Below are 23,498 nucleotides of genomic sequence, written 5' to 3'. Positions count from 1 at the left end.
TATTAATTCTTGATTATAAAATTAGATATGTCTTGTGATTTGTCTGTCAATGGATACAATTTATGATTTGATTTTTAGAATTGGATATATCTTGTGATTTGTTTGGCTACGGATACAATTGATGATTTGGTTTTATACTTAAGAAGCGAAGAAGACCATGCTTTTGATTTTTCAAATAAGGGTTTAAATGATGATATTTTCCATGATAGCAAGATTGATTTCTAGATTATCATGTAGTAAGTTGGGCAAAATTAATGATCATAAATATATGCTGATATGACTTACAAGGCGGATTCCAAAACCTTAATTCCTTTCTCTTGATTGTTTACATCTTTTTATTGCTTTATATATTTTTCTTAGTTTAACTATTTACTTAATTTTATTAATTGCTTAGTTTATTTTATTGTAACCAACCAATTTTTATTTAAACTAGATTAGGATTAATTTGGTTAAGGGTTAATTAATTTTCCTACGTTCATACAAGTCCATGTGGGTTCAACCTCGTTCTTGTCCAACTATACTTCGGTACGGTTCGTACACTTGCGAGTATTTTAAAATTTCACAACACCAACCATCATTCTAAGAGTCAGGATTTAAGTGAGCCAAAACGCCTCTGCTGTAGAAGAGAGACGTCTGCTAGTAGAAAGCAAGGAGCTTTGCTGAAGACGACTAGAGGAGGTTCGTGGCAGCCCTTTGCCCACACTTGTGGGCTTGTTGGTACCAATGGTGGGAAAGTGGCATAGACAGTAAGGAGAAAAAAAAAAAAAAAAAAAAAAAAAAAAAAAAACCTTCATTCCTAAGGAGCAAAGTTTTGTTGTAAGAGAATGATGCCGAATAAGGTGACTAAGTGTTGATTCCATTCTTTGCGCAAGCTTGATAAAATGCAAATGCATGATGCCCACCTTAGTGAGCTAATTTTTTGTTCGCTATGCCTTGGTTGTGCTTGTTGATACGTTGAACATGTTGTTCAATTCAATTTGTAGGGTAGCTTTTCCTTGGAAAAATGATAGTCTCATTGTGTTGATTCATTAGGTTGAGCCACTGTTCTCATCGAAGCCGAAGCTCATGTCGAAGCTGATTCCCATTGATTTCGATAGTCATTGAAATTAGTTTGCAATGTGGCTATGCTTGACTTCGTGTTGGAAGTAAATTGTCCCTATTGCTTGTTATAAATTTGAATGAGCAAACTGGGTCCATATGAGGAGATGATGATGAAACAACACATTGAGGATGATTCAATTTCTAAGTAGCTTTATTGTTGGCCAATTTGGTGAGATCATGTTTGCCAAGATTAATTTCGATGAAGTCGTAACCATGAGCGATACTACTAGCTGTCTTGGGACAACTTTTTTGAGATAGAATGGAGCAAAGATATCACTTGGCGATGTAGTATAGGGGTGTGACATAGCTACTACATTGGTTGGCAGCCCCCTGTATCATATTCTTACGATGAACGCAAGTGAGAGTGATAGTCACCGAGTGGTAGTCGCTTCTTTATTCAGCAAGTTTGAAATGAAAGTGTAGGAATAAAACTTGAATTTCTAGTGCAGGGGCGCATAGCGGTTGAGTAAGCCTTTAGCCCCCAGCAATGCCATTGAGAGTAAGCCATGTGTTGCACGGCTTGATTATTAGCATGAATTGGTGGAGCCAAAGTTGGTGATTCCATGTTGCAGTCACTATTCCTTCAATGTTATTGTCAACAGCCTCGACACTTTGCACAAACAGCAACTCCATTTTGAAAATGAAGCCGAAATTTCTTTAGCAAGTTAAAATTTGTTGTGGCAAGTCAAAATTCACTGCCAAACCCTTTTCATTCCAATAGGGATTGTTGAGTGCGCCACATTGCCATCTTGCATAGAATAAGTGTACTTTGGGAAATACGCCATTATTGAACGGGAACTTTGGAACTCACTTGGTAAGTCACACATCTTCTTCATTTTTTTTATTGCATATAATATTATATTGAGTGAGTTGTATTATGGATTCTTGTAGAAGGACTTCGGCTTAGACAATTGTGATGTCGTCGTTGGGACTTTCATTCCCGAGGCCACTCCCATTGCCAATGCATCATTTTCTGAGGTTGAAGCCGCTGCAAACAGCAACATGGAGCTGCAATAAATGGCACCATGGCTGCTGTTAGTAACTTTGAATCTTTTTAGTCCGTCTCTCTCTTGCGGCTTTAAAGTAAAGAAGAGAGTGATTGCAAACCAACGCCCCGAAGATGGTGATGTTGGAAGGGGACTATGACATCACTTCAAATTTTCCTTTACCTCCTTTCTTGCCTTTTTTATTTTTATTTTTTTTTATCTGATTGTCTTGTATCGAGCTCCAAGCTTTGAAAGTTTGAACTAGTTATAGTGTGTAATAGGGCCTACTATCTTGGAGACACTTTCTCTTGTATTTCGCCTTTGTGAACAGCCCACTTATGTGTAGAGCAGCTCCTATTTAGTTGTATTGGTGCCACTTTGAGTTTGTATTATCATGGTTAGTTGACATAATTTGCATTTATATACAAAACGAACATATATGATATTTGGATGTATATTTTATATTTTGGAATGAAAAATTTATTTGTATCTCAAGGATGTATATGATTTGTGATTTATACCTTGAGAATGACTTTGTACCTTTCGTTGATAGGCTATGAACACATTTTTGTTGTGAAAACAGCCCATGTATGGCTTTGAGCATTTGAGTATGTTGAGGAGAGCTTGCTTGGAAATGTCATGTGCACCTTGTGATTGAGTAGCATAATTTTGCTAGATTATATGCACTAGTCTCTTGAGGATGACTTGTACTTGAATTGGGTAGCTTGTGAATATGGCTTTGCCTTTGCTTGGGCAAGTTAGTAGACATGTTGCTTAGTTCTCATGCCTTTGTATATAGGTTTTGGCTAAAAGCACGTCTTGCTGTTTGTGCGCCATTTTTTTTTTTAGCGATCTTTTGATGAGCAAATTTTCTTTCACAGACAGCAACTCATATATATTGAAACTTGACTCACCACTTGGTAGTCGACTTACTCTCAACATGTATTAGGTTGCTATTTTGTTAGTTTCAAGAAGCCCCCACATATGGGCTACATTTTCACGCATTGCGGCTCATGGTGCATTTGTTCGTCACCATTTCATAGGGTGATCATGTTCTCACATACAATGCATAGGCTTGCTAAGTTCTTGAGGAAAAATTTTATCCTCGCGTATAGCAAATTACCATGTGGCAATGAGGTAGTGATCTATTGCATCGACTTTCCCATATTTTCAAGGGATGGTTATGTCCTCACATGTAGTGGATCGTCGCGCTTGAATTATAAGACATTATGTTAGCTTCCCTACCGCTTTGTAAGGTTTGCCGTTAAGAAAATGTTGGCTTTCCCTACTTTGTCGAAGGCATTGCATCCTCGCAAGTAGGGGTCTTGCCACATATGAATGATATGACTTCTCGCCGGCTTCCTAATCATTCAGTAGGGATTTCCTTTTGAGGACGTATTGGCTTCCCTACCTTGTTGAGGGCTAGTCGTGCCCTCACAAGTAGGGGTATCACCATAATAAAATGTCTCATTGGCTTCCTAGCCATTTGATAGGGCTTACCATTGAGAGAGTATGTGTTTGGCTTTCCCTACCTTATTAAGAGTATTTTTTACCCTCACATGTAGAGGTTTTGCCGTAAGAGTAATTTGTTGGTTTTCTTACGCTTCACAAGGTTTCTCATTAGAAGAAAGCTTTGGCTTTCCCTACCTTATTTAGAGTATTTTTTACCCTCGCATGTAAAGACTTTGCCGTAGAAGTAATTTGTTAGTTTTCTTGCCGTTTCGCAAGGTTTCTCATTAGAAGAAAGCGTTGGCTTTCCCTACCTTATTGAAGGCATTGCACCTTCGCATGTAGGGATCTCACTATGCTTGGATAACATGATAGTTTGTCAGCTTCCTAGTATTTCATAAGGCTTGCCTTCAAAAATTGGTATAAGCGAGATGTATTGTTGTCGCTTCGACAAAGCAACAAATGATATGCTTCTTGATGAGTTTGGCTACGACCATTGTCATTGCTTTTATGGAGTGGATTTCCAGCAACTAGCATGTGATTTTTGAGCTTTTTGACTTCAATATCTAAAGCGAGGTCTAGCAAAGAATTCTTTAAAGGCGAGCGAACAAACCCTTCTTATTAGTTGGCTTAGTTGCGGATTTCATTTGCAAGAGTTGAGTGACAATAATAATTTTCTTGAGGATGACAACATTGAGAGAGGTCATGAGGAAGAGAAGGAATGTTCCCCTATACCCATATTTCCACCCTTAAGGTTCGGAATTGTGAGATTGTTGATCGGATGAATGGGTTTTTGCTCTGAAGTTTCAGCTCCCTAGGTAGAACGTGGTTGGTTGTTTTTTTAGTTGAGGAAAGACTCTTGTATTAAGCTTCGTGTGTTGCTCTAAGAGTAAAACCTCCTCCCCTATTTTGAATCTGATTGTGGAATTTATATTGAGTTTAGGGTGCTCTAAGTGACTGGTTTTTGGTCAATAGAAAAGGCTTTGGACCCCAAAGTGTTAAGCAAGTAGTAATTTTTAGGTTTGCTTTTGTTTGGATAAAAGGAAGGATTACTTTTATCATCATTAAGGGAAACGCTTGACTAAACCCTCATTGGCTCCTCATTTTCAGTTGTTTCAGACCATTGGGAGGCTCAACTAGATGAAAGCTAGTAGCTGAAGTTGGCCAATGAGAGTCAACCATTTTTAAAGGAAACAAAGGGTTTGGACAGAAACTTTGGGCCGCAGTCACCCAGAGCATAAAAGTTGTTTTGGGGTGGAAATTTTGGATACAAGGCCTCTTCCATGAGCCTGAGGTGCTACCAGTGTCCCTTGCCAACTTGGTAGCACGCATGGGCTAGGCTCATGCAAAAGGTCCGAAAGGAACTAACTCGTACCCTCCAAACCACACTTTCTCAATTTCCCCATAAGTTGCATGGACTTGGGTCATGCTTAAAAGAATAAAATATAATATAATACATGAATTGAGCCCACAAGGAAGTCAGACTTGTTTGAATCGAGCTTTTACGAAATGTGTCACGAAAATGGGTATCAACAACAAGTTACACCTATATCTGGTTTAGAACTATGCAGAGACAAAGGCCCCCATCCTCAACAAATTTTAATATTTTAATTTAATTTATTAACATTAAATCTTCATAGAGTTTGGTCTTTCAAAATTAGTCCCTCGCGCAGTAAAAAAAAAAAAAAAAAAAAAAAAAAAAAAAAAAAAGCGCCAGGAACCTTATTTCTCTTTATTAGCACCTCGTGGTTTTCTAACAAACACGGTCCAAAATCCAAATCCAATTACAAGAGCAGGGTAGCCCATGGGTTGGCTGAGTTCATTCTAGCTTTGGGTATACAATACTTAACAACGATGACTATAGCCCATAGGCAGTTTTTTCTTGAGCCCATCTCTAGTTCAACAGAGCTAGCAAGACTATGTTTTTACTTTTTAGCTCTTGCAGCGTGAAGGCCTAAACCCCCCTTTTCTTGGGCTTAACAATCTTATTCAAACTGGCCTAATGGAGTTTACCATTTTCATCCCATAGCGTTTCGTAGAAAAACGTTTTGTAAAGATAATTTTTCATATTTTTCTATATATATGGAAAACCTTAATAAAAAGAAGGCTTATTTTCTGTCGCTTGTTTTCCAATAAAAATATTCGGAAAACAAGCTCTCTCCTTCACAGCTCTTAACCCCTATACATATTCTCTTTTGTTTGCCACGGGAAACAATATTAGTTTGGCGCTCTTTCACACTTTTTCACAGTAAACACTCTTAAATCTTCTTTTCCCTTCAATTTTTCTCTCTTCTCAGTTCTCACGCCCACACTGTCACTCTCTGGTCTCTTCCCTTTCCATTGATTTCACTTTTTGTTTGTCTCTCTTTTCTCCCTGTTTCTCTTCCCTCTATAACATTATTATCTGATAAATTTTTTTTTTTAATTTTTTTTCTCCCTCATAGATCTATCAGTAGCTCTTCCTTGCAAGGACGAACAAATCTGTAGCTGTACTTTTTTTCTTTGTTTTCTCCCTCACAGATATGGTGTTCAACTCTTGTGTTTATTTGTTTTCTTTAGTACAGTATGTTGGCTTTGTTTGTGCTAGTGCAACAGATTTTTATGCATGTTTATTAATATTTATGTGTGAAGCCAAAACCAATAGGGTCTTTTAATATAACAACCCCACATGATTTTTAGGATGTGTGAAATCCCTTTTTTTTCTTTAATCAATTGACAAGTGCGGTAGGAATTTTAGCGTTTCCAAAGTAGTGTGACAATAAAACAAACTGCTTCATTATAATCAGTAGCGTTTCCAAAGAATCCTTATAATCAGTTGACGTGTGCAGTAGGAATTTTACTGTCACACTACTTGGCAGGTGTTACTTATCATCATTATAAGGATTCTTTAATATGTGAATAATTTACCAATAGCATTGTAGTGATTTATATTGCTATACTTATCATTATATACCTATATACTTATCATATAACAGTGAATTTTGTTCATTCCTTTGTTCCAAAATATTGCTATTAACAATGAATTTTTTTCATTCCTTTGTTCCAAAATATATTAGATAATGGATGTGAATTTTTTTTCATTCCTTTGTTCCATAATATATTAGAATAATCAATGTTCTTGTATATATGTTCCATGAAAATTTTATTTTTAAGTGTCTTTTTTAAGTATACATTTAATTTATAATTATCATATTTTTGGAATGTAGATAGATAACTCATTACTTTTTGCTGCCACAATAGGGCAGCTACATCTGTTATTGCTTTGGGTGTTGTTCTTTTGAAAGGGCTAAGATCTAGGAGTGTTATACCTAGAGAACCTCATGTCAATCGAGACTATGAAAGAGAGTCATATATGAGTGATATTCTTTATAGAGGTGATGCGTGTTGTGTCCATAATATAAGGATGAGACCCTTTGCTTTTTATGCGCTATGTAGAATTCTAGGTGAGAATAATTTACTTCAAAAGACCATTCACATGTCCATTAGAGAACAAGTGTTAATTTTTTTTACACACTATTGGGCATAATGTGAGGTTTCGAGTTGTTGGTGGGAGGTTTTATAGATCAATTGAGACAGTACACCGATACTTTAAGCATGTCCTTAAAGTAGTTCTACAATTGTACAAACATGTGATTAGACTACCGGACCAAGATACACCCTTGGAGATAAGGAATAGCAATAGGTTTAGCCCCTATTTCAAGGTAAGTTTTAAAGGCTTTTATTTTCCTTTTTTTTATACGAATAAAGATGTAAAATGAATGTAACTTAGGCTACGTTTGTTTCGATTGAAAATGGATTCGGGAAAACAATTTACACCTTGCCATGTGTTTGGTTGCGTATGGAAAATTTGGTTAAACGGAAAATAATTTTCCGTTGACTGTAAAATACCCACCCCACACCCGTAAATCATTTTACACTTTCATTTTACCTTCAAACCATTTCCACTGTCCTCAAAAAATTTCTCTCCTCACTCACTCTCATCGCTCATGCCAAGCCCAAGCCGAAGGACAGAGAGAGCTATCGCCGATGAAGCCCAGATCCAGTCCCCGACCCACGGCCCCGCCGGTTTGATCACACCACTCAAACCCATTGCCAATCTGATCGTGCTGCCTCAGCTTCTTCATCGTGCTTAAACCCATCTCCGATGAACCTAGCTAAACCCACCTCGATTTCACCACATCCCAATCCCTAACCCATGGCCTTATTGTCGTGCCTGCAAGCCCCTCTGCCGATGAAGGTAGTTTCTCATTTACTTCACCTTCGTCCTCTCTCTCACTCATCAAACCCATCCTTCTTCCACCCACACAATCGCTGCCTTAATTTTTTTTTTTTTTTAATTGTAAAATAACATTTTTGCTTGGGTTTTGGAGGATTAGTGGTTGGGGTGATTCATGGGTTTCAATGGTGGTGGGTTGGGGTGAGTTTAAGCATTGATGGTGGTCGATTCGGGGTGGTGGATCATTGGCTATGGTGGTTTGTGGGTTTCAATGGTGATGGATTATGGGTTTTGGTAGATGGTTTTGATATTGATTTTGAGATTAATGGGTTTTGATTTTGATTATGATTTTTTAGATTAATTGGTTATGTGGTAGATGATGGTGGCTGGGTTTGGGAGCTGAGAAAATATTAAAAATTTGTAGAAAAATAACATTTTTAGAATGTTACCAAACACTAGAAATCGTTTTCTGGACTATTTTCCATTGCAGAACCAAACACCCAGATTTCATTTTCCTTACGGGAATTCACTTTCCCCTGCATTCATTTTACACTCGGAATTCGATTTACATAGAACCAAACGCAGCCTTATATTGGTCGTAATTAGGATTGTGTGGAAGTAATTGATGGAACTTATGTTCGTGCATTTGTTCCACTTCAAATTCAAGGAAAGTTTTGCGGCCAAAAGGATGGAACAACACAAAATGTCCTTGTTGCTGCTACCTTTGACTTAAAATTTACTTATGTATTAGCTGGTTGAGAAGGAAGTGCACATGACTCACGTGTCTTAAATGACGCATTATCCAGGCAAAGGGGATTAAAAATTCCTGAAGGTATTATAGGACTAGAAAGTGATTTTATTATAGATACTAGCTTTGGGAGTGATTTCTTTTCCTTTTTGGCTATAAACATGTGGGTAAATATTATCTTGGTAATGTCGGTTATGGGGTTTGAAAATGAATTATTTTCCCTTATCGTGGTGTTCATTACCATTTGAAAGAGTTTAGTGATAACCCACCAAGAAATGACAAAGAATTATTCAATCTTCTCCATTCTTTTTTATGCATACCAAACATCAAAAAACATTTTCATACGCATACCAAACATCAGAAAATATTTTCAAACTCATTTTTAAGGTCGTTACCAAATATCAGAAAATGAGATAGTTTTCCAAAAAATATTCTCTGAAAAATGGCCAATTTTCTAGAAAATATTAATGCTAAAACAAACAGAGTATATATAAGTAGTGGAGTAGCATTTATCGAATTGAAAGTTATAAGTAAGAGAAATATTATGTCCACAATATTTTCATAACACTTTCATAACAAATCTTAAGTGGTAGGATGTTATTGGTTATTATGGGTGGGTAAAAAAGCAATTTAAGTTATAAATTCAAATTTGAATCAATATCAACTTATCACTTATAATTTATTGTAAAAATATTGTTAACAAGTTATGTTCAAGCCTGAGACTCATTTCTAAATTTTAGGACCAGGCTTGGGCATAAATAATAATGTTTGTATCGGACTTTCCCTTCACGGTGGGATCCACACGTTGACACACCGTGGAGTGTGTAATAATGTCTAACCTAAAAGATAAGTCCTTGGCCCAGTCAGGACAACTTCTTTCATCAATCATTGAATGTCATAATGCACTATTGTATAGTTTTTTTTTTTTTTTTTCCTTTTTTGGTTAAATATTGTATAGTTTGTAGGTGCAACTTCTGTCCACTTCAACTTTTTTGTTAAGTTAGCTTTTAAATATTAAAAAAACTCAATTATTGAGTCTCCACTTATCTTTTGGATATGAATCCTATTGAAACACTACAACTACGAATAATATAAAAATAAGCAATATCATTAACTATCAATATAAAAATTTCCCAACATCAACAAAGCTTCAAAACAAAGTAGAATCCTTTTTTTTTTCTTTTTTTTTTTTTAAATTAACACACAGAATGTAGAATCATATACAATAACCTAGCCAAAAACAATTGAATCCTACTCTGTCGGCCTTATCAGAATGGCAATGAATCCAATATTTTGAGTAAGACCCGTACCACAACAATATCTACAACTTTGCACAATTAGTTCATGGGGTGAATTGTGAGTGAAAAAATTATAAATCCATTTTTTTTCCATTACTCACGACTCACCTGACAAAAATGGTGAAAATTGTGCTTTTTGAATTCTTATTATGCATAAAGCACCTGGCAATTCAAAGCAGAGAAGTCGCGAAAAGCCTCAGGACCATCCACTATTTCCCACTCTACCTTAAAATCTCCATTTCCAACTTCACCTACTTTCCCTAGAGCGACCTTCAATCCAAATGACACCACGCAAATTTTCCCATCCACACCATTCACAGCCAAGGGCTTATTCATTTCCTCACGTGGGAACTTTTGCCCACCCACGTACCGCCACGTGTCACAATCAGGATCGTACACCTTCAATGGACAATCTCCATACTCTGATATCACAAACAGCCTGTCACCCAAAACAACACTCAGTCCTGTCCACCCCTCCCTCATCGCTTGACTTGCGTCTCGCCACGTGTCACAATCAGGGTCGTACACCCCACCTCTCGGCGAAAATCTAACCGGCCAAGTCCACCCTTCCGTAACGTACATCTTGTTACCGACCACAGCAGAATCGTACCTTTTCAAGCACGTGTCCATATTAGCTACCGGAGTCCACGTGTCACCTTCTGGGTCATAAGACTCAACGGCTGTGATCGCCCCAGTTGAGCTGGTCCCACCTCCGCCAACGGTTATGATCTTCCCATTAATACTCCCAGCTGCGAAACACGATCGTGGGGTCAGCATGGGAGACAAAACCGACCATTGATTGGTTGATGAACGGTACATGATCGTGCTCTGTGTGGAACTCTCCGTATCTGATCCCACCCCACCCAAGACAAAGAGCTTCCCCTGACGTGGCAGTGAGACACACACAAAGCCCGGAGGGCACTCTGGCATCGGAGGCAAGACAAACCAACGGCCGGACCTGGGGTCAAGAGCTTGCCACTGAATCCTGGCCGTTGATTTGTGAAATGCAGAAACGAATACGTAAGGCAAAGAGAGCGAGAGAGCATTTTTGGTGACAAGAAAAGTTGGGTCGGTGATGAACCTTTTCCATGAGGAACAAACTGAACGTACCAAAGGTTGTTCTGGGTATGGAACACGAAGAAGACAGAGCTCGACGATGTGGTCTGGTAAACCTGGGATCAACGGCACAGAATTCTTGTCAGCTTCTTCGGAATCTTTGGTTTCTAGCTTCGATGAAGACCTCGGAATTGTCATTCTTCAAACTGAAGTTTGACAAGGAATAATAATAATAATAATAATGAACTACTTTATGGTTGCTGAACCTGAAAGTTTTAGAATTCGGAACTTGTAAAAAACGGGCGGTATTGAGTTGCAGAGAAGTATTTTTGTTGTGCTAAATATATAGCAGAAAAAAGCCACAGAGTCAAAGATATAGAGAGGCAGAGAGATAATGAATAATGATAGCCGAAAAAAGCCACAGAGTCAAAGATATAGGGAGGGAGAGAGAAAATGAATAATGATAACGTGCGATGATTCTTCGAGTTGTTTAGTGCTTTTCTGCCTACTGTCATTTTTTTTTTTTTTTGGGAGGAAATACTGTCAATTTTTTATTTTTTTTAGCGGTGTGTTAATTTGTTCAGTATTTTTACTTAGGATAAAAAAATAATCGTTATAGTCACTCCCAAAAAAAAAAAAAAAGGCGAAAAACACATTTTGATTCCTATATTTTCGCACGATTTCTACTTTGGTCCTTAAATTTTATTTTTACCGCTTTTAGTCCCTATTTAAAAAAACGTCTTCTGTTTTAGTCCTTTCCGTCAGTGCCGTTAGGGCACTAACCTATGTGGCAAACGGAATTATTAAAATAATAATAAAAAATTTTATTTTGTCATTAAAAAATGCCAAGTCAGCATTTAAATTTTAAAAAATAATTTATTAAATTTAACTAAATAAAAAAATAAAAAACAGAAATAAAAATAAAAAATCACACTAATTAAGATTAAAGTGTTCTTGAAACCCAGAACAACAAGAACTCATACACAAACCCGGAAATTAAAATTCAAAAATTAAAATTTGGGTTCAAAATATACATTTCTTGAAACTTTTTGTTTTCACGTTTCTATTTTAATCCTTTCTCGGTGGCCATGGCACTGAGATCCAACGATAAAAAATTGTCTTTCGAGGTTCTGAGCCAAAGCATGTCTTTCGAAGAAGACGAATCCTTATTCTTCTACCGCTCAAACTCAGATCCAATCCAAAACGGCGTCGTCGTCCAATCCAAGCCCAATCCCAATCGCAAGAAACGGAAACACAGGCGAAAGAAACCGATCCACTCCGAGTCCTCCATTCGCGAAGATCCGATCGCCGAAGCAACACTCGATCCCGATACGAGCCGCACCAATGGATTGGAATCGAACTGCACGCACAGTTACAGCGTCGAGAGCAGTAGCGTGTGTACGGTGGTGACGGAGCCGGATTTCCAGAATGTGCGCGGCGAGGGTGATTAGTGGGTTTGTGGCTGTGGGTTGATTTTCTTGGCCTGGGTTGTTGTGGGTTTGTGAGTTTTGCTGATCTGGGTTTGTGGATTTGTGGCAGATTGGTGCACTGATCTGTGGCGGATTTGTGAGTTCGTGGGTTTTTGGGTTTTTGGCGGATTGGTACACTGATCTGTGGTGAATTTGTGGGTTATGATTCAAAGGCTGGGTTTGAGAGAATGGTGGGATTTGGAGGATGGTGGAGATCGGTGGGTTTTCAAGTTGGATTTGATTTTGTGTTTCGATGGATTGGTGGGTTTCCAACTTGGAGATTGGTGTTGATTTTGTGAACAAAGAGGATGCAGGTCTTTTGATTTTAATGGGTGTATGTTGGGTTAAAATTTTTGAATATGCAGATCTGTTTCTGGGTTTGATTGTTGGTGTATGTTGATTTCTGGGTTTTCAATTTTGGTGGGTGTATGTTGATTTTTGGATTTTGGTTGGTGTATGTTGATTTTTGGATTTTGGTTGGTGTATGTTGATTATTGTTTGATCTAATTTCTGAATTTCGATTTGTTTGGTTACAAAGAACGTACTGGAAAGGCAAAGAAAAGAAAAGACAAGAACTAGGAATTAATTTACTAAAAACATGAAGAATATGAACGGTAAGAAAACGAAGAACACAGAGATGATCTTCCAACAAAATAATGAAAAAAAAAAAAATTATGTTAATTATTAATTATTATTTAAATAATTAAATAATAACTAAAATTTTATTTTATTTTAAAATGCTGATGTGGCATATAAAAATGCCACTTAATCGCCACATCAACGCCACATCGGCGCCACGTCAGCTAATAGGATTTTCCGTCTGCCACCTATGATTTTGCCCTAACGGCACTGACGGAAAGGACTAAAACAGAAGGCGTTTTTCTAAATAGGGACTAAAAGCGGTAAAAAAAAAAAACTTAGGGACCAAAGTAGGAATCGCGTGAAAATGTAGGGACAAAAATGGGTTTTTCGCCAAAAAAAAACAAAGCCTTATGGCACACGCTACATACGTGTAATGAGGTTTTTGTTAGATAGTTTTTATTTTTAATAAAAACTTAGGGTAGTTCTTTTTTTTTTAGACCACAAGGTAGGTTTTTTTAGATGAACATGGGGTAGTTTTGGTTGGGTAGACGTGGGCAGTGGGAAGTTTTATAAAACAGGGGGTAAACATGGGTAGGTTTTTTGTTTTTAATTTTTGTCAATTTACAATTTTAAACTCATTTTTATGTTTTAGGAATAAGAATAGGTTAATTAAATTAGGGATATTTTTGGAAATCTAAAAGACAATAACTAACTTTTTGAATTATCTTAATATGTAGAGATATAAGGAGAAGGTATTTGGTATCAAATGATACCATGTTAGCGGTATCAAAATTCAATAAGTATAAGACATGTTGGTAAAAAATAACTACCCCATTGACAAAAGAAAGACACGTGTTAGTGAGTAATTATTTTTACGCACATGTCTTTTGTTTATTAGATTTTGATATGGATGACGTAATATTATTTGATATAAAATACTTTTTCGTATAGAAGTTAAAATTTTATATATTTATTAAAAAAAATTAAAATAGACTTACTCATTCATCACTAATAAAAAGAAAGGACAAAACTAATTTTTTTAGTAAAACCTGTAATTTTATTATTACTCCCTCCGTCCCAATTTATTTGTCCTCTGTTCCATTTTAGGATGTCCTAAAATATTTTCCTATTTCTAAAAATAAAAGTTATTAATTTACTAATGTTCTTATTATACCCCTATTTTATTAATAATTCAATTTTTTGATAAATTTATTTAAGGGTAGTTTTGGAAACTTATACATTTTTAAAAGGTAGACAAGACAATAAATGATGTTCCCTTAAAAAGTTTAACTTTTTAAACAGGACAAATAAAGTGGGACAAAAGGAGTATTATTTTTAAAATAAAATAAAATAAAAATTCGTTTGTTAGAGCACGCTTATTGATATTTCTATTTCATAATTGAAATTTTATTTATTTTATGTATTTATTTTATCTAAAATATATCTATTTTCATTAAAGAGGATTTTTTTTTTTTTTTTTTGACAAAGCATTAAAGAGGAACTTAAATCCTAAGGAAGAATGCATGTGGAAACAATGGTCCCTTACGGCCGGTTGAATGAAGGTGATAAAAACTCTAGTTATTTTCATTGTAGAGCAAACCAAAGAAATAAACGCAACCAAATTCTAGGCTTAGAAGATGGGGACAGAGTTTGGGTTGAAGAGGAAGAGGCAATGGGCAGAGTGGTGGAATCTTAATTCCAATACTTGTTCACAACCTCAAATCCAAGTCAGTTTGATGAAATTCTCATGGGCTTGCAACCGGCGATCATAGAGGACATGAGTGCTGCCTTAAGCCGTGACTACCAGGCAAATGAAGTGCTCCTTGCTCTCAAACAAATGGCCCCACTCATTGCTCTGGGCTCGACGGTATGTCTCCCATTTTTTACAAAACTTATTGGCATATTGTTGGTGAGGATGTAGTTTCTATTGTCCTTAATGCACTAAACTCGGGTATGGTTCATGAATCTCTAAATTCTACCTTCATCTCCCTTATCCCAAAGGTAAAAAACTCGAAAAGTGTATCAGAGTTTAGACCAATTAGCTTGTGTAAAGTGGTATACAAATTAATTGCTAAAGTGGTGGTCAACCGTTTGAAAAAAAAAGTTTATCCCATGTGATAGATGGTTCTCAAAGTGCTTCTCTCTCTAGTAGACTTATTACTGATAACATACTCGTGGCTTTTGAGACCTTGCATTACCTTAAAAGAAAAATCCAAGGCCAATTGGGTTTTATGGCTCTAAAACTTGATATGAGCAAGACTTATGACCAAGTAGATGATAGTGTACTCTTTTGCCGGGCTATAGTGGAGGAATGTTAAAGGGTCATTGATTTACTCTCAGTCTACGAAAAAGGTTTGGGGCAGAAAAATAAATAGAGATAAAACAAACATTTTCTTCAATGCCAACACTTAACAACTAACAAATTTGGTGTAAGAATTAAAACTTACAAATTTTTTAAACCATGAATTTCTAAAATATGTAATGGTTTTTCATTATATATATATATATATATATAATTTTGAATATGATTGGATCTAGATTTTTCAGTTTTTGCACCCTAATTCACTTGCCACAAAAATTAAAAAATTAGATGGGACACATGGCAAAAAATTGAACTTCATTTAAAATTCAATTTAGAATCTAATTGAATTTAGACTCTTTGATTTTTGCTCCTTATAATTTATTACTTGGCACATAAATTTAAAAATTAGATGAGACACATGGCTTAAAATTAGATTCCAATTATAATTTAATTAGATTTCTCTCAACTCTGGCTATATATATATATATATATATATATATGATTTAGAATCTAATTGAATCTAGACTCTTTGGTTTTTGCACCTAATAATTCACTTGCCACAAAAATTAAAAAAATTAGATGAAACACATGGCACAAAATTGAATTTCAATTAAAATTCAATTTAGAATCTAATTGAATTTAGACTCTTTGATTTTTGCACCTAATAATTCACTTGACACACAAATTTAAAAATTAGATGAGATACATGACACAAATTAGACCTGATTTAAAATCTAATGGGATCTAGACTCTTCATTTTTTGTACCCAATAATTCACTTACCACAAAAATTAAAAATTTAGATGGGACACATGACACAAAATTGAACTTCAATTAAAATTTAATTTAGAATCTAATTGAAATTAAATTCTTTGATCTTTGTACTTAATAATTCACTTGACGTGCAAATTTAAAAATTAGACAAGACACATAGCACAAAATTAGATATAATTTAGAATCTAATTGGATCTAGACTATTCGGGTTTTGCACCCAATAATTCACTTGCCAAAAAATTTAAAAATTTAGATGGGACACATAGCACAAAATTGAACTTCAATTAAAATTTAATTTAGAATCTAATTAAATTTAGGCTCTTTGATTTTTGCATCTAATAATTCACTTGACACAAATTTAAAAATTAAATAAGACATGTAGCGCAAAATTAGACTCTAATTTAAAATTTAATCGGATTTTCTTTCGGTTTTAGCTATATATATATATATATATATATTATATATGATTTACTTATTTAACTTTTTTGCTAAAAGTTAAAAATACAAGTGGATTGATGATTTACTTAAAGTACTGTAGTCTGTAGCAAAAAGAGAGCTAAAAATCTAATCCCAAGCGTACACGTGTCCATCAAAATATTTGCCTCTAAGCCTTCTATTATAAAAAACAGAATACATGAACACAAATCCGAAAAACAGAGACAAAGGAGAATCATCTGATGAGGGTTGAGTTGATCTCTTCCGAAAAAGTATTGGTTGAGTTGATCTTTCCAGAGAATGGATTAGTTGAGTTGATCTTTTCTGATAAAAGATTTGTTGAGTTTATATCCGATTAAGCGCAATGATACTAGCATGATATTGATACATATATATATATATAAAACATTGGTGAATCTACCGCAAAATCGTTAGAAGTATATATTTTAAACAGTTGTGGACTAATTATGATTACTGCTGTTAAGATACGCAGATCGTATTGTATTGTATTTTTTTTTCCTGGGTGTGTTTTACTTTTGTGTACCAATTTTTTTATTTTGATGGATAAAAATTCATTTGACTAACATATTGGTAATATTTAATCTTATATCTTATTAATTTTTTAGATAAGCAATCTTGTCTTATTAATTTAATACTGTATTTGAGTTGGCGTCTCACCTAATTACCCCACGTTCTAGTTGTACGTGATCTGTTATTAGAAGATTTCCCCCCCTGAAAATCATATACCAACCTCTTATAAGAAAATAAGTGTTTCACGTTTGGATTGACATTTTATTTATTTATTAAAAATGAGTAAATTTGTTTGTAGATAAAGCAACTGAATAGCAAAATAGGGGTTTTACTTTTATCCATAAGCAAAGGATAAATTAGGAACTTTATCACTTAACTAAGGATAACTAAGTTCAAAGAAATAGGGTAACTCAAGAGTAAAATAAGGATTTCTTTATATCTATTATGTTTATTATTAATGACAATAGACTAAAAATAAATTAGAAAATTACAAGAAATTCAAAATTAGAATGAAACCAGGAAATCAATTTGAGATACAAAAATAAAAATTTGACCAAAACAATCATGTTGAACCACATCACTGTCACTTTGTTTAAAAAGATTCAAGCCCTTTACTATTAGCAAAAGTCATATACCAGTGCAATAAATTTTCTATTTGATTTGTCCCCTATAGAAGACAATAACCCGATTGAATGATAGTATAACTTAATCTAATCACCAAATAAAACATTTTTCTTTGTACAAATAAATATCTCCAAATATAACTTACAAAATTATATATAAACTCATTTGGTGTAACTTTGAATATTGTAAGCGTGCACAAGGGATTTTTTATAAGACCTACTCAAAATTAAAAAATTATAAACTATTTATTTACTTAAATATTGTGTGATATAATTGTTATGATGTTGAGATTCTAAGATTAGAATTAGAATGCATGTAATAACTCCATGTTAACAAATTGAACTATCGCATCTTTTCATTTACCAACCCACTTTAATCCAAATAAATAGCATAATTATAAGAAAATTTACCTGTAATTTATTAATAGTATATAATATATTAAACTTTTTTTTTTGAGAAGAATATAATATATTAAACTGAAAGCTCAATCAGAAATTCAAATTAGAGTTTAATTGTACTCCGATCTTATACTAGGAGTATCATTCTTATTGTCCTATAATTTGATATCAAGTATCTTTGAATTTCATGTTAATTGTGAAGTTTCATTTCAATTACAATCTTTGATGACTATAACTTATTAAAATGGCTGATTGTGAATAATATACAACACTGTCATATAAATTCATCACTTTTTCTTCGCTATTCATCGACGACTACGTTGTTGTTGTGACACAAAAGTTGTATCCTAGACTTTCTTTTTCAACTATAATCAAAATCATATATCTAAGTCAAGAGCCTTGTAAAGTTGTAATTTACTTTGTTAACATATTTTGATGTTTTTAATTGAAACATCTAGGAGTAAGATTTCTCTTCCCCGTCGTAATTATTGAATTGTAGACTTATTGTCTGTTTCATAGAAATATAACAGCTCACAGCATAACAAAATTGACACACATAAACTGTATTTTGAATATGTAGTGGTCGTGACAAATATTAAAATGCACCAATATTTTATCACTCCTGTCTACAATCAGTAAGAAATGGCGGAAAATCATGCAACCAAATCTTCATGTCAGAACATTTGAAATCATAAGCAGCTAAGACTTTTGCAACTAACAGTTTATAATAATGTTATTAAATTGTTGCTGAAGTTAGTCAAAATTAAGCTACCCTCTCAAATTATATTAAAAGTATAATTTAAGCCACAATGATATATATATATATATATATATATATATCGTTGTGGAATAAAAAAGATACAAAGAGGAGAATATAGATTTTGTGATACTCCAATTTGATTGATTTGTATGATGTGTATGAGTATGTGATGAGTCTTACATCGGGCATATACTGGGTTGAATTGAGCTTTATTTTCAATTGTGACTAGTCCTTTTGAGGTATAGCGCAGATGTGGCTAACGCTTTTTCTTGGGTCGTTACATATGATATCAGAGCCGGCCCAATAACCTCATGTGGGCTCAAGACACTACCCTACAAAGTAGGCCCTAACGAGGACATTAGGGACTTAAGTAGGGGAAATTGTGATGTCCCAATTTGATTAATTTGTGTGATGTGTATGGGTATGTGATGAGTCCCACATCAGAATAATATTGTTTTAAATCGGGTTTATAATACATTATATAACCAGAGTACAACTACAAAAGGGCCTAATATTTGTAATTGTAGACTGGAATTATAAACAACAAATACTAGATACATACAACCAATATGGGACAAACACCCTTATTCTTTACTAGACACACACAACCAATGTGGGACAAACATCCCTATTTTTTTTTTTTAAGTAAACAGTAATACTTATTAGAACACACACAAAAATAATAATAATGTTTTAAATTGAGTTTATAATACATTACATAAATAGAGTACAATTATAAAAGGGTCTAACCTTTATAGTTGTAGATTGGGGTTATAAACAGCGGACACTAGACACACACAACTGTCAACCAATGTGAGACAAACATCCTTATTCTTAATTTTAACTTGGTTTAGCACATTTTACAATACGCATTGAAATACATTGATATAAAAGATTAACGTTTTATTTTATATTATGTCCTTATTATTATTATTTTCATTTTTTTCACGTTAATATGATATTCACCTGTTTTTCATTTATATATGGTGGTATACATGAAAAAATCACATCTACACCCAAAAAAAACCAATTAACATGAGAAGGATTAAATTTAGTTTTTTAGGTTTTTTTAAGGGATTTGTAGGGTTTTGTTCAAAACCAACTTAAATCCTATGATGCATGGCGTGAGACTCACTATATCAAGGCATGTAACAAATTATTGAAAGGGTAAATACTAGATGGAGGAAATTTTGGAAGGGGTTGGGGTCCTTAGGGGTGGTTGGATGAAAAAAATGCTAAGAAAATTTTATATAAATGAGAAAATTTTTTAGTAAACACATCGGAAACAAAACTGCATAAGAACACAGATTTACATGAGGATGAGAAAGAGAATACGTAATCACCTGGTCTTCACACAATGATGTTACTACGAACTTTGAGCTTTGAAACTTTATTTTAATAAAAGAAAATGCTAAAGTTAAGAATTGCCTAGTTATAGTCTTCTAGTTTAGGCAGTTCAAAACCAAACTGATTATCTGTGTTCGCCTAGTTGGATTAACTCCCAGAAGTCTTTGGTTTCCTGGTTGGATTGATTTTTATTTTTATTTTTATTTTTATTTTTTTGAGTAAAAGGTAAGTAAGGTTGGATTGATTATATGTGGTTGGTTGATTCCTAGTTTTTTATTAATAATATAATTAGGTTGCGTTTGACATTGGTTTAAAAAATCAGTTTTTTTTACTATTCAGTTTCTTTTTGCTACTATTCATGAGTCTTATTGCACTTTTTAGTACTATTCATGGGTCTTACTGTACCATTTCAACTATCTTTTAGCTTTATCTACAGTACTTCCAGTAAAAAGTTTTTAGTTTCAGCTAAATAAGTTGTTTTCAAACAGACTTTTAGGGTTTGTTTGGAATTCACTTATTTTGCTGAAACAGAAAATTTTTTGCTAAAAGTACAGTAGAAAAATATAAATGTTAGTTGAAATAATACGGTAGGACCCATAAAGAGTATCAAAAAGTACAGTGAGACCCATAAATAGTAATAAAAATAAGCTAAATAATAAAATAAGTTAGCAAAAAATAAGCTAGCCAAACAAACACTTATATTAGGATCAAAATTATCGTCCAAATGAGTCATGATAGACTTCTGGGTATTCTCTCTCGCCACTTTGGCATTTTCAAAACTCTCAAATTTCTCACCTGTTTAACTTTAAACTAAACCAATCGAAATGAATAATGACAAAAATGAAAAAACCCAATCAAATTATTTTGCTGTCCAAGGGGTCAATTTGGAGTTGGAAATTGGTCTTTCTTTTTGGGGGTAGTTGGAATGTTGGATATAAAGTGATGAAGCTAAAACATAGATCAATTATATAAATTGACTCCATTCATATTTTGAATTGACTCAATTCGATTGAGTGATGGAGAAGTTTAAAGCCAAAAACATGCGTATTAAAATGCTTATGATTTAAACCTTTCAACTACCGTCATTAAGATGGGGTCCTGTAGAGTATGGATCAATCAAACACAAAAGTAGGACATCCACTCTCATTTTTGTTTTTAGAATTTAGATATGTTGAGAATTGAGGCCCCCACCTCCTTCCCTTTTAAAACGGTGTGTACCGTCTTTTGCGTATCATGGTTTGACATATCTATACTATATATATATATATTAACATTATCACATTCGCTTTGAACGTGTAATAAGATTTTTTTTTAGATAGTTTTTTTTTTAATATGAACTTGGGGTAGGTTTTTTTTACTTTTTATTTTATTTTAAAGAACATGGGGTAGTTTTTATTTTTATTTTTTATAGAAACATGGGGTAGTTTTGGTTGTAAACATGGGGTAGTGGGAAGTTTTATAGAACGTGAGGCAAGTTTATAAACATGGATAGGTTTTTTTATTTTTGTCAATTTATTGTTTTAACCTCTTTTTTATGTTTTAGGAATAATGATAAGTTAATTAAATTATGGATATTTTTTATAGTAAAAAATGCAATAAATAACTTTCTGAATCCTCTTAATATATAGAGATAAGAGGATTCTCCTATTGGAACTGGACTTTTATATAGTTTAAAAATACCTCATTAATGAAGAGTAACTTTATTTAGAAAAAAAGTTATAAATGTCAAATAACAAATTTCATTTTGAATTAAAAAAGAGAACTCCTAAAATTTAGGATTTTTTTCCTTTCATGTTCAAAAAATAAATTATTCTAAAGCTTATCCTTTTTATTTGTTTGAAAAATAAAAATATATATTTCTAACATAGATACAAATTATTAACCTTTACTCAAAAAAATAAAAGAGTCATCTCTTAAAGACTAGTGTGTGTGTGTATATATATATATATATATCGTCAGTTAGACCCAAGTGTTTATTTTATTTTATTTTTTTGGAAAAATTGAGTCTACAACTTTTTTTTTTTGGAGGAAACAATGAAATGATGTAATGAGTAGGTAAAAATAGTTTACTAGTTTGTTTGGATTAAATCTCCCTTAATCATTATTGTTATATATATATATATATATATTTTTTTTATAGGAATACCTCTTCCTTTATTAAAGTTCAGTAAAACATAAATGTGGAACTAGAATATAAGATAAAGCATGTTCGTAATATAGATAGAAGAGAAGTAAACATAGATTGAGATCCGGCGCAATAACAATACATTTTGAATGGTTTAGATCAAAAGTTGAAAGATTAACTTTTGATATAAACCATTGGGTTAAGAAAGTTAAAAAAAGTAAAAAAGTTAGAGAGTTAAAAAAAAGGTCAGAAATTCTGGAAAAGTGTGTGAGAGAGATTGTATTATTGCATCGGATCTCAATCCAAGTAAACACTAATAGAATATTGTAGTCTCAACTGGATTTTATAAACACTTAGAAGTTCAATAAATTATGTAAAATGGATAAAAATAAGAGAAGTGTTACTTCCATAATATTTTCACAACAAATTATAAATGATAAGTTGTTATCGGTTTTAATTTGAGCTTGTGGGGCCCGGCCCAGAAATAATGGGCTATTCCAAATTCAGGCCCGTCCGAGGAGCGTCCTGTCCGAAGAGAAACCACGTATGAAGCATTACTCAATCCCATAAACGCCAAGGAAACCTGTCCGAGAAGTAACTCCTCCTCGGACATCACGAAGCCCAGACGAGGAACTCTCCCCAGCCACTTCGGTTCGTCCTCCCAACATATAAAATGAATAAAATCCAAAATATCCCATGGAGAGCTACCACCACATTAATTGCGCCCCAACCACCCTCTTGGCCGCATTAATGAGGAAATGACCCCTGAACAGTACCGTCTTGGCCTCTGCAACTCACATGGGGAGAGATGAAGGCGTCTGATGGGACAGCCACTCAAGTATGTGCTTAGATAGTCAACAAGTGTAGGGTTGAGATGAGAGAAGGGAACTATATAATGTAGTGGAGTCCCTTAAAGAAGGGGACGAAAATTTCTGTATGAGGAACGAAAGAAATAAACTTATACGGGAGAGATCCATTTTCATGTCTTTATTTTCTGCAACCATATTGCCCATGCATCAGACTGAATAGACACGCTGAGGCCAAGTTCTTTGACCCATCCTCTACAAATATTTATTGTGGGTTGCGCTTTGGGCCAGGACCTGATCAATCGAATTTGGGCCAGGAAAATCGTGCAACTACAATTGGCGCCGTCTGTGGGGAGAACTAGAGCATCAGCTAGCACAACGGTCAAGCATGGCAGAACTAGGTCCGCACCAGGAGAATCCTCACCAGGCTAACTCCCAACAGACACAACCCGCCGAGTCCCAGAGGCAAAATAATCCCGTCAACCCAGGCCG

The 23,498-nt window shown here is 34.2% G+C and overlaps 2 protein-coding genes across 2 annotated transcripts; one reads left to right on the top strand and one right to left on the bottom strand.

The window, feature by feature from the left end:
* Positions 1-9,880: 9,880 nt before the first annotated feature.
* Positions 9,881-11,289, bottom strand: LOC115971767 (F-box protein AFR). The gene has a single exon (XM_031091797.1). It carries the CDS (start codon positions 11,050-11,052, stop codon positions 9,946-9,948), a length of 1,107 nt encoding a protein of 368 aa, XP_030947657.1. The 5' UTR covers positions 11,053-11,289; the 3' UTR covers positions 9,881-9,945.
* Positions 11,290-11,935: 646 nt separating this feature from the next.
* LOC115972585 (protein POLLEN DEFECTIVE IN GUIDANCE 1-like) lies at positions 11,936-12,417 on the top strand. Its single transcript, XM_031092915.1, has one exon. It carries the CDS (start codon positions 11,943-11,945, stop codon positions 12,303-12,305), a length of 363 nt encoding a protein of 120 aa, XP_030948775.1. The 5' UTR covers positions 11,936-11,942; the 3' UTR covers positions 12,306-12,417.
* Positions 12,418-23,498: the final 11,081 nt, after the last annotated feature.

The sequence above is a fragment of the Quercus lobata genome, chromosome 12, assembly GCF_001633185.2.
Source record: "Quercus lobata isolate SW786 chromosome 12, ValleyOak3.0 Primary Assembly, whole genome shotgun sequence".
In the NCBI taxonomy this organism is placed as follows: Eukaryota; Viridiplantae; Streptophyta; class Magnoliopsida; order Fagales; family Fagaceae; genus Quercus; species Quercus lobata.
This window is presented reverse-complemented; position numbering and strand designations above follow the sequence as displayed.